General features: G+C 52.2%; 1 protein-coding gene across 1 annotated transcript in view; it reads left to right on the top strand.

Annotated features, from left to right (window-relative positions):
* The first annotated feature begins 234 nt into the window (after positions 1–234).
* The window catches only part of gfus.1 (GDP-L-fucose synthase, tandem duplicate 1), a 28,875-nt gene continuing 17,307 nt past the window's right edge, over positions 235–11,802 (top strand). Inside the window, exons 1-4 of the mRNA XM_060825217.1 lie at positions 235–261; positions 5,634–5,793; positions 6,417–6,531; positions 8,727–8,855. Coding sequence (XP_060681200.1) covers positions 5,636–5,793; positions 6,417–6,531; positions 8,727–8,855 — 402 coding nt within the window. The 5' untranslated portion in view covers positions 235–261; positions 5,634–5,635. The remainder of the gene's footprint in view (positions 262–5,633; positions 5,794–6,416; positions 6,532–8,726; positions 8,856–11,802) is intronic.

Genomic DNA, 11,802 nt, shown 5'->3' with positions numbered 1-11,802 from the left:
TTGGGGGCCATCTGTCCATCCCTGGTCCCATGTTACTGCGGCTCCATAGATCACACGCCACTTATTAAAGGTGATTGAAACATAAATGTTCTCCCTGTCACTGCCTCCCTGATCCCTGACCCCTGACCCATTCATGGCGGTTGGGAACGGCGGGAACTACAACTCCCAGCGGCCCCCTCGGCACCGCTCGACGCCTGCGCAGTGTCTGCGCCCTCTGATCCCGGATGTGTGAGGGGACACGTTGGAGACCAGAGGAGGGAGGTGAGTAAGTGGCAGTGGGATAGAGAGAGTGTGGTAGTGATAGAGAAAGAAGGAAGGAAGGAAAAGAAGAAAGAAAAAGATGTGTGATAGAGAGAGTGTGTGAAATAGATAGAGGTAGTGATAGAGAGTGTGAAATAGAGACAGACAGATATAGCCACAGACAGACAGACAGAACGTGGCAGAAATACAGAGGAGGGTGGGGATGGGGATGTCTGACTGAGGGAGTGCTGCACTATTTGAGAGGAATCTGTATCCCACCTGTCCGAGGAGGGAGGGGGTCTGTATCCCACCTGTCCGAGGAGGGAGGGGGTCTGTATCCCACCTGTCTGAGGGGGGGGAGGGGTCATCTGTATCCTACCTGTCCAACGGGGGGAGGAGGGGGTAGTCTGTATCCCACCTGTCTGGGGTGGGAGGGGTCGTCTGTATCCCACCTGTCTGGGGTGGGAGGGGTCGTCTGTATCCCACCTGTCTGGGGTGGGAGGGGTCGTCTGTATCCCACCTGTCTGGGGTGGGAGGGGTCGTCTGTATCCCACCTGTCTGGGGTGGGAGGGGTCGTCTGTATCCCACCTGTCTGGGGTGGGAGGGGTCGTCTGTATCCCACCTGTCTGGGGTGGGAGGGGTCGTCTGTATCCCACCTGTCTGGGGTGGGAGGGGTCGTCTGTATCCCACCTGTCTGGGGTGGGAGGGGTCGTCTGTATCCCACCTGTCTGGGGTGGGAGGGGTCGTCTGTATCCCACCTGTCTGGGGTGGGAGGGGTCGTCTGTATCCCACCTGTCTGGGGTGGGAGGGGTCGTCTGTATCCCACCTGTCTGGGGTGGGAGGGGTCGTCTGTATCCCACCTGTCTGGGGTGGGAGGGGTCGTCTGTATCCCACCTGTCTGGGGTGGGAGGGGTCGTCTGTATCCCACCTGTCTGGGGTGGGAGGGGTCGTCTGTATCCCACCTGTCTGGGGTGGGAGGGGTCGTCTGTATCCCACCTGTCTGGGGTGGGAGGGGTCGTCTGTATCCCACCTGTCTGGGGTGGGAGGGGTCGTCTGTATCCCACCTGTCTGGGGTGGGAGGGGTCGTCTGTATCCCACCTGTCTGGGGTGGGAGGGGTCGTCTGTATCCCACCTGTCTGGGGTGGGAGGGGTCGTCTGTATCCCACCTGTCTGGGGTGGGAGGGGTCGTCTGTATCCCACCTGTCTGGGGTGGGAGGGGTCGTCTGTATCCCACCTGTCTGGGGTGGGAGGGGTCGTCTGTATCCCACCTGTCTGGGGTGGGAGGGGTCGTCTGTATCCCACCTGTCTGGGGTGGGAGGGGTCGTCTGTATCCCACCTGTCTGGGGTGGGAGGGGTCGTCTGTATCCCACCTGTCTGGGGTGGGAGGGGTCGTCTGTATCCCACCTGTCTGGGGTGGGAGGGGTCGTCTGTATCCCACCTGTCTGGGGTGGGAGGGGTCGTCTGTATCCCACCTGTCCGGGGTGGGAGGGGTCGTCTGTATCCCACCTGTCCGGGGTGGGAGGGGTCGTCTGTATCCCACCTGTCCGGGGTGGGAGGGGTCGTCTGTATCCCACCTGTCCGGGGTGGGAATGGTCGTCTGTATCCCACCTGTCCGGGGTGGGAATGGGGGGGGTCGTCTGTATCCCACCTGTCCGGGGTGGGAATGGGGGGGGTCGTCTGTATCCCACCTGTCCGGGGTGGGAATGGGGGGGGTCGTCTGTATCCCACCTGTCCGAGGAGGGAATGGGGGGTGTCGTCTGTATCCCACCTGTCCGAGGAGGGAATGGGGGGTGTCGTCTGTATCCCACCTGTCCGAGGAGGGAAGGGGGGGGGGGGGTCGTCTGTATCCCACCTGTCCGAGGAGGGAAGGGGGGGGGGGGGTCGTCTGTATCCCACCTGTCCGAGGAGGGAGGGGTCGTCTGTATCCCACCTGTCTGGGGTGGGAGGGGTCGTCTGTATCCCACCTGTCTGGGGTGGGAGGGGTCGTCTGTATCCCACCTGTCTGGGGTGGGAGGGGTCGTCTGTATCCCACCTGTCTGGGGTGGGAGGGGTCGTCTGTATCCCACCTGTCTGGGGTGGGAGGGGTCGTCTGTATCCCACCTGTCTGGGGTGGGAGGGGTCGTCTGTATCCCACCTGTCTGGGGTGGGAGGGGTCGTCTGTATCCCACCTGTCTGGGGTGGGAGGGGTCGTCTGTATCCCACCTGTCTGGGGTGGGAGGGGTCGTCTGTATCCCACCTGTCTGGGGTGGGAGGGGTCGTCTGTATCCCACCTGTCTGGGGTGGGAGGGGTCGTCTGTATCCCACCTGTCTGGGGTGGGAGGGGTCGTCTGTATCCCACCTGTCTGGGGTGGGAGGGGTCGTCTGTATCCCACCTGTCTGGGGTGGGAGGGGTCGTCTGTATCCCACCTGTCTGGGGTGGGAGGGGTCGTCTGTATCCCACCTGTCTGGGGTGGGAGGGGTCGTCTGTATCCCACCTGTCTGGGGTGGGAGGGGTCGTCTGTATCCCACCTGTCTGGGGTGGGAGGGGTCGTCTGTATCCCACCTGTCTGGGGTGGGAGGGGTCGTCTGTATCCCACCTGTCTGGGGTGGGAGGGGTCGTCTGTATCCCACCTGTCTGGGGTGGGAGGGGTCGTCTGTATCCCACCTGTCTGGGGTGGGAGGGGTCGTCTGTATCCCACCTGTCTGGGGTGGGAGGGGTCGTCTGTATCCCACCTGTCTGGGGTGGGAGGGGTCGTCTGTATCCCACCTGTCTGGGGTGGGAGGGGTCGTCTGTATCCCACCTGTCCGGGGTGGGAGGGGTCGTCTGTATCCCACCTGTCCGGGGTGGGAGGGGTCGTCTGTATCCCACCTGTCCGGGGTGGGAGGGGTCGTCTGTATCCCACCTGTCCGGGGTGGGAATGGTCGTCTGTATCCCACCTGTCCGGGGTGGGAATGGGGGGGGTCGTCTGTATCCCACCTGTCCGGGGTGGGAATGGGGGGGGTCGTCTGTATCCCACCTGTCCGGGGTGGGAATGGGGGGGGTCGTCTGTATCCCACCTGTCCGAGGAGGGAATGGGGGGTGTCGTCTGTATCCCACCTGTCCGAGGAGGGAATGGGGGGTGTCGTCTGTATCCCACCTGTCCGAGGAGGGAAGGGGGGGGGGGGGTCGTCTGTATCCCACCTGTCCGAGGAGGGAAGGGGGGGGGGGGGTCGTCTGTATCCCACCTGTCCGAGGAGGGAGGGGGGGGTCGTCTGTATCCCACCTGTCTGAGGGGGGGATCGTCTGTATCCCACCTGTCTGAGGGGGGGAGGGGTCGTCTGTATCCCACCTGTCTGAGGGGGGGAGGGGTCGTCTGTATCCCACCTGTCCAACGGGGGAGGAGGGGGTCGTCTGTATCCCACCTCTCCGAGGAGGGAGGGGTCTGTATCCCACCTGTCCGAGGAGGTGGTGGTGGTGGTGGTGATGGTGGTGGAGGTGGTGGGCGGGTTGGTCTGTATCCCACCTCTCCAAGGAACGTGTATTTTGACTGAGGTAGGGGTCTGTGTTTCACCTGTTGATGGGATTATATTTTTTGTGAGGCCTTTATTAAAATCTTAGACATGCTGCACAGAAACAGACCCTTGGGTCCAACTTGTCCATGCCAACCAGATAGCCTAAATGAATCTAGTCCCATTTGCCAACATTTAGCCGATATCCCTCTAATCCCTTCTTATTCATATACCGATACAGATGCCTTTTAAATGTTGTAATCATACCAGCCTCCACCATGTCTCCTGGCAGCTCATTCATACACTCACCACCCAATTCTTGAAAAAGATGCCCCTTGGATCCCTTTTAAATCTTTCCCCTCTCACCTTAAACCTATGCCCTCTAGGTTTGGATTTTCCTATGGAATAGACCTTGCCTATTCACCCTATCAATGCCCCTCAAGATTTAATAACTACTGTATGATCACTCCTCAATCTCCTACACTCCAGGGAAAATAACCCAGTCTACTCAGCCTCTTCCTATAGCTCAAACCCTCCAACCCTGGCAACATCTTTTCTGAACCCTGTCAAGTTTGGCAACTTTCTGCCCTTTGGTATGAATATGACTATTTTTCCCTGTTGGGGAGTAGAAAATGGGTGTGACTTGCTGTCCTGATTAACATTTATCCTCCAGCGAACAGCATGAAAATAAATTCTGATTGTCACATTGCTGCGTAGAGGTTGCCTGCTGCTTGTGTTACAATCTCAGGTGTTATTAACACCAGACAAATCCTGGCCTAATAGACTGTAGCTGTGTCTCTGCTGATTCTGGAAATTAGTTACTAAACACATGAATAAAGTAAAAGCATGAACAGTGTCACACTAGCCATAAGGTTGAAAATATTTCATCACAAACACCAGAAAGTTATCCAGAGTCTCATTATCTCTGTCACCCAACAAAATCTTGACAACACGAAAACCTGTGGAGTTCCCGCCTCAAGCAACTATCTGTGTGGAGTTTGCAGATTCTCCCCGTGTCTGCGTGGGTTTCCTCCGGGTGCTCCGGTTTCCTCCCACAATCCAAAGATGTGCAGGTTAGATGAATTGGCCATGCTAAATTGCCCGTAGTGTTAGGTGAAGGGGTAAATGTAGGGGAATAGGTCTGGGTGGGTTGTGCTTCGGTGGGTCGGTGTGGACTTGTTGGGCCAAAGGGCCTGTTTCCACACTGTAAGTAATCTAATCTAATCAATACCATGATCTCCAGACTGAGACTTCTTCTTCAGGCCAGCACAGCTGCAACCAGTGAACTTCTGCACATTCTCAAAATGCTTTTACTTCAGCTGGTATCTCGTTCCTGTAATGACCTAAAAGTAAACTCACTGTTACTTTAACTTCAGAGGAAACACAAGTTCCCTCAGCTGAGTTCCCTGCAGTTTTGTGGGATTTCTCACTGGAGTGCTTAACAGTCCTGCCTCCACCAACTGACACAGACATATACACCAACTGTATGTATGCATATACACTGACTGACTCCGGTCTGGGTATCTCTGTGTCTCTCTGAAGAGACATAGCAGAGTTTTCTACCTTTTCTGAACATACTAACTTGTTAAACCCCGTCCCTTCTCAGGTTGTTAAAAATTTTTAAAGATGTAAAAATTATTAAGAAGTCAAAAATGCATGTAAGGTATCCTGACACCAAGCCCACAAGAAGAACCCTTTTTTTTTTAACAAAAAAAAATTAAAACCAGGTCACTCCCTTCTTAACACTAACTAATAAATAAAGTTATGCATTGTTCCTGACACTAATTCAAACTATGACTAAACTTTGCCAGTAAAGATACTTAGGGTGTGCTGAGGTGCTGAGGTGTTATAGCAATGCACTGTCCTGGGTGGTGAATGTGTTCTAAGTGCAACTGAGATCAGGCCGTCTGTTTCTGAAATTCCAGAAATGGCAGATGGGGAAAGGATGGGAATGAAAAGCAAGAGGATCCTGGTGACCGGAGGCTCAGGGTTGGTTGGTAAAGCCATTGAGCAGCTGGTGACAGAGGGCGAAGGACAAGCAGACGAGGAGTGGATCTTCCTGTCTTCAAAGGATGCGGATTTAACGTGAGTGCATGTCACAGGGCGTGCTGATGATATCGGTCTGCACTCATCCATTTCCTTATCCCTACAGTGTGGAAGCAGGCCATTTGGTCCATCGGGTCCACACTAACCCTCTGAAGAGCATCCCACACAGACCCACCCTTCTGTTCCTGCGACCCAGCATTTCCCATGGCTAATCCACCTAGCCTGCACATCTTTAGCCTCTGCTTTGTTCCCCTCCCACCAGCTCTCTATATTACCTCTCACCATTTCATTTCTCCCTACTGGAGGACAGTTCATGCTTAGGCAGCCTTTTAAATTAATTTAAGGGATGTGAGCATTAGGGATATCGCTATCATCTGGAAGGACAAGGGCAGCAGATATATGGGAATACCAGCTCCTTCAAGATCCCCTTTAAGCCACTCACTGTCCTGACTTGGAAATATATCGCTGTTCCTTCAGTGTCAATGGAACAAAATCCCTCCTTAACTACACTAAATGCAGTGGTTCAAGAAGGCAGCTCTTGAGAGCAACTAGCGACTGGCAATAAATGCTGGGCGCAGCCAGTGATGCCCATGTCCTATGAAGAAAATCCAGGAATGGTGGGATTCATTCTAGAAATGTAAAGTCTTTTGTCTTTCCCTCAGAAATGCTGCAGAAACCAGTGCATTGTTCGCTAAATACCAGCCCACACATGTCATTCACCTGGCAGCCATGGTGGGTGGACTCTTCCGGAACATGAAATACAACCTGGATTTCTGGGTGAGTGGCAGTTTGTTCCAGCACTGTGTCTGACCAATGTAGTCGGGAGTGTGAGAGGAACATCCAATCCCCTGGGCATGAGTTATTTTTTGGCTCCAGCTGTTAAGAAGGATGTGAAAGCTTCAGCGAAGGTGGAGAGTGTATTGATTAGAATTCCAACTCCCAGGAGTAAAGCGCTATCATTACCTGGGAAAACTGGAGAGGCAAAGAGAAGGCTAAGGAGAGATGTAATAGAGGTGTTTAAAATTAGAAGGGGTTTGATAGAAACCATTTCACTTTATTGACACTAACTAGGCAGATAGGTTTTAGTATCATTGGCTAAAAAAGTAGACACAATATGGTTTCTTTGGGACTGTTTTTCGGCATCCATGGGCAGTTTTGTCCAGTGACAGACCTTTGACTAGTTTTTCAACCAGGACCAATAGTGTGTTTATTCAAGAGTATTCAGCACAGCAACAACTCCTTGGTTGGGTGAGTGGCTGCAATACTGTAGAAACATCCTTCCTATGAACAAGAAAACACCTCTCGCGCTGTCCCTCCATCCAAGGTCCCTTCTTGAAAGGGAAAAGCACCTTCAGTGACACTGAAAATGCAGGGAGTTCAGAGACAGTTGGGTCAGGATACCGTCGGAGGGAGACGTGGGTGTTCAGACAGTCAGATCAGGATACTGTCAGAGGAAGAGGCAGGATTCAGATACAGGGTAAAAACAATGACTGCAGATGCTGGAAACCAGATTTTGGATGAGTGGTGCTGGAAGAGCACAGCAGTTCAGGCAGCTGACGTTTCGGGCAAAAGCCCTTCATCAGGAATAAAGGCAGAGAGCCTGAACCGTGGAGAGATAACCTAGAGGAGGGTGGGGGTGGGAGAAAGTAGCATAGAGTACAATAGGTGAGTGGGGGAGGGGATGAAGGTGATAGGTCAGGGAGGAGGATGGAGTGGATAGGTGGAAAAGAAGATAGGCAGGTAGGACAAGTCACGGGGACAGTGCTGAGCTGGAAGTTTGGAACTAGGGTGAGGTGGGGGAAGGGGAAATGAGGAAACTGTTGAAGTCCACATTGATGCCCTGGGGTTGAAGTGTTCCGAGGCGGAAGATGAGGTGTTCTTCCTCCAGGCGTCTGGTGGTGAGGGAGCAGCGGTGAAGGAGGCCCAGGACCTCCATGTCCTCGGCAGAGTAGGAGGGGGAGTTGAAATGTTGGGCCAAGGGGTGGTGTGGTTGATTGGTACGGGTGTCCTGGAGATGTTCCCTAAAGCGCTCTGCTAGGAGGCAGCCAGTCTCCCCAATGTAGAGGAGACTGCATCGGGAGCAATGGATGCAATAAATGATATTAGTGGATGTGCAGGTAAAACTTTGGATGTGGAAGGCTCCTTTAGGGCCTTGGACAGAGGTGAGGGAGGAGGCGTGGGCACAGGTTTTACAGTTCCTGCGGTGGAAGGGGAAAGTGCCAGGATGGGAGGGTGGGTTGTAGGGGGACATGGACCTGACCAGGTAGTCACAGAGGGAACGGTCTTTGCGGAAGGCGGAAAGGGGTGGGGTGGGAAATATATCCCTGGTGGTGGGGTCTTTTTGGAGGTGGCGGAAATGTCGGTGGATGATTTGGTTTATGTGAAGGTTTGTAGGGTGGAAGGTGAGCACCAGGGGCGTTCTGTCCTTATTACGGTTGGAGGTGTGGATTCTGAGGGCGGAGGTGTGGGATGTGGACGAGATGCGTTGGAGGGCATCTTTAACCACGTGGGAAGGGAAATTGCTGTCTCTAAAGAAGGAGGCCATCTGGTGTGTTCTGTGGTGGAACCGGTCCTCCTGATACAGCAGAGGCGGTGGAATTGGGAATACGGGATGGCATTTTTGCAAGAGTTGGGTGGGAAGAGGTGTAATCCAGGTAGCTGTGGGAGTCGGTGGGTTTGTAAAAAATGTCAGTGTCAAGTCGGTCGTCATTAATAGGGTTCAGATACAGTTGGCCGGAGTGGCGGGTGTTCACAGGCGGTTCAGGGGTATGGTTGGATGGAGAGGGAGGGAGCTCAGAGACAGTCGCATAAGGATACAGTCGGACGGAGAGGCAGAGTTCGGATACAGTTGGTGGGAGAGCTGGGTGTACAGACAGTCGTTTCAAGATACAGTCAGAGAGAGAGAGACGGGGAGATCATCTGGTTGTTGACTGTTACCTGCCACTGATTTTTCCATTTTGCTTTTTTCCCAGAGGAACAATATTCACATGAACGACAATGTGCTGCATTCTGCTCACCTGCACGGAGTTACAAAGGTCGTCTCCTGCCTCTCGACCTGCATCTTCCCAGACAAGACCAGCTATCCTATTGATGAAACAATGGTGAGACCCCTTCTTCCCCCCACCCACCCCACACCCCACACTCCTCCAGCCTCCTCCATCCTCCACCCACCCACCCCTTCGAATGTCATGCCTGGGATAAAAGGCTCACCAATAAATATCAGTGGAAAGTGTGAAAAATAAAGGCTTGTGGTATAACATAGAAACATGGAATACAGGAGCAGGAGTAGGCCATTTGGCCCTTTGAGCCTGTTCTACCATACAGTCTGATCATGGCTGATCAACCAATTCAACAGCCTGTTCCTACTTTTCCCCTGTTTCCTTCGATCTCTTTAGCCTCAAGTACTATATCCAACTCCTTCCTGAAATTATACAATGTTTTTACCTTACCCACTTACTGTGGCAGAGGAGTCTGCAGGCTCACCATTCTCTGGGTGAAGAAATTTATCTTCTTTTCAGATCTAAATGTCCTTAGGCAGTAGCCCCTGGATCAGGACGGCTCCATTCAATGGGAGCACCCTTCCTGCCTCTCTACTGTCTAGTTCTGTGTTGAGGGTAGCGTTGGCATGGATTGGAGATTGGCTAACAAACAAGGCATCATTTGCCAGCCATTTTCATGTTAGTAACAAATGGTGTGCTACCAGTGCTGGAGCCTGAACTTTTTACAATTTGTGGAGATGACTTAGATGAAGGGACTGAATTTGCCAAATTTGCTGATGATCGAACGTTGGAAAGCAGGTGCAAAGAGAATGTAAGGAGACTGCATGTGATATCGATAGGTTCAGTGACCGGGCAGAGCTCTGAGGTGCAGAGGGATCTGGGTGTCCCAGGGAATGAATCACAAAAGGTTAGTCTGCAGAGGCTGCAAGTAATCAGGAAATTTATTGAAACATAGTTTATCATGAGGGGAATTGAATACAAGAGTAGGGAGGGAGGTTATGTGTCAGTTATACAGGACATTGTTGAGCCCAGTGTGGAATACTGTGTACAGGACAGTTCACCACTTGTGGAAGCACCTTAATGCATTGGAAGCATTCTAGACAAGGTTTACCAGGCTTATGCCTCGAACGAGCAAGTTGTCTGATGAGGAAAGGCTGGACAGGTTAGTCCTGTCTCCTCTGGAGTTTAGAGGAATGAGAAGCAACTTGGTTAAAATACAAGGTTTTGATGTGGCGGAGATGTTTTGAAGGAGAATCTAGAACTGGGGATCACTGTTTAAAGCATTGCCCACTGAAGGCAGCTGAGGTGATTCAGAAGGTCACATGAGCTGATGGGAATGTGGGGTAATCAGATCAGCGGTGATCCTGTTGAGTTCTGGAGCAGGCTCAGGGTCTGAGAGGCTGCTACCCCTCATTCATACACCGGTACCTGCCGTGATCCAGCTGAAAGGTGTTCTGCATGATTCCAAAACGCCCGTCTAACACTTGTCTAATTGTGGATTCATCTCAAATTGAACATAACCTCTTGCTACCTCCAATTAGAGATTGAATCCAATATTTATTTCCCTGGCACAGATTCCCCCCTGGGCTTTAAGTACAAGACTGCAGTTACATAGACCCAGGTAGAGATTAGATTAGATTACTTAGTTATAGTGTAGAAACAGGCCCTTCGGCCCAACAAGTCCACACCAACCCGCCGAAACGCAACCCACCCAGACCCGTTCCCCAAATTTACCCCTTCACCTAACACTACGGGCAATTTACCATGGCTAATTCACCTAACCTGCACATTTTTGGACTGTGGGAGGAAACCAGAGCACCCGGAGGAAACCCACACAGACACGGGGAGAATGTGCAAACTCCACACAGTCAGTTGCCCGAGGCAGGAATTGAACCTGGGTCTCTGACGCTGTGAGGCAGCAGTGCCACCCACTGAAGGCAGCTGAGGAAGCAGATTCTGTTGGGATATTGTGGGATCAGAGGTGTTTTTACAGCATTCCGACCGAAATGATTCGTGCATCTGCTAAAGGTCTGAGGAAGGTCCCCTGGATGGTCCCAGCTGGAGATGACCCCACTGCGTGAGGTCACAGTGATCTGCTGACAGCAATCAATCCAGACAAGAGCAGATAGAGACTCCAGGAAAGTAGACTAAAGGATAGGCAGTTCTGTCATTGTACAAACAAAATTGGAGCAGGTGGCTGTTTGGCCCATCGAACCTGCTCTGCTATTAAACACGATTATGGCTGATCTCCTCAACTCCAACCTCCTGCACGATTCTTGCATCTCTAAAATTCCTTTAGTAACAGGAAACCTTTCCTTTTCATTCTTAAATTTACTTAGCGATCAAACATCCACATCTGTCAGAGTTGGGAATTCCAGAGGTTCTTTGAGTGAAGAAATTTCTCCGGTAAACTGGGCAATGAAGAAGGCTTTTGGCACCCTGGCCTCCTTCATTCAGAAGTTGGGAAGTTATGTTGAAGTCGTACAGGATGTTGGTGAGGCTGCACTTGGAATATTGTGTTCAGTTTTGATCACTTCGTTATAGGGAGGATGATATTAAACTGGAAAGAGTGCAGAAGAAATTTACAATGATGTTGCCAGAACTCAATGGTCTGAGCTTTTGGGAGGGGTTGTACAAGTTGGGACTTTTTCTTTAGAAAATAGGAAACTGAGGTGGGGTGCATTGTAGAGGTTTTAGATTAGATCAGGTTGAGGTTCCCTACAGTATGGAAACAGGCCCTTCGGCCCAACTAATCCACACCGACCCTCCAAAGAATAACCCCCCCCCGACTCCCATTCCCCATATTTACCCCTGACTAATGCACCTAACTCTAGGGGCAATTTAGCATGACCAATTCACATAACCTGCACATCTTTGGACTGTGGGAGTATGTGTACTCCGGGGGAGAATGTACAAACTCCACACAGACAGTCGCCCGAGGCTGGAATCGAACCCAGGTCCCTGGTGCTGTGAGGCAGCAGTGCTAACCACTGAGCCACCATGCCGCCCATTTATAAGATCATGAGAGGCATGGATAGGGTGAATGCAG

Source organism: Hemiscyllium ocellatum, chromosome 5 (assembly GCF_020745735.1).
Source record: "Hemiscyllium ocellatum isolate sHemOce1 chromosome 5, sHemOce1.pat.X.cur, whole genome shotgun sequence".
In the NCBI taxonomy this organism is placed as follows: domain Eukaryota; kingdom Metazoa; phylum Chordata; class Chondrichthyes; order Orectolobiformes; family Hemiscylliidae; genus Hemiscyllium; species Hemiscyllium ocellatum.
Note: the sequence above shows the minus strand (reverse complement) of the source record. Positions and strands in the feature narration are given on the sequence as shown.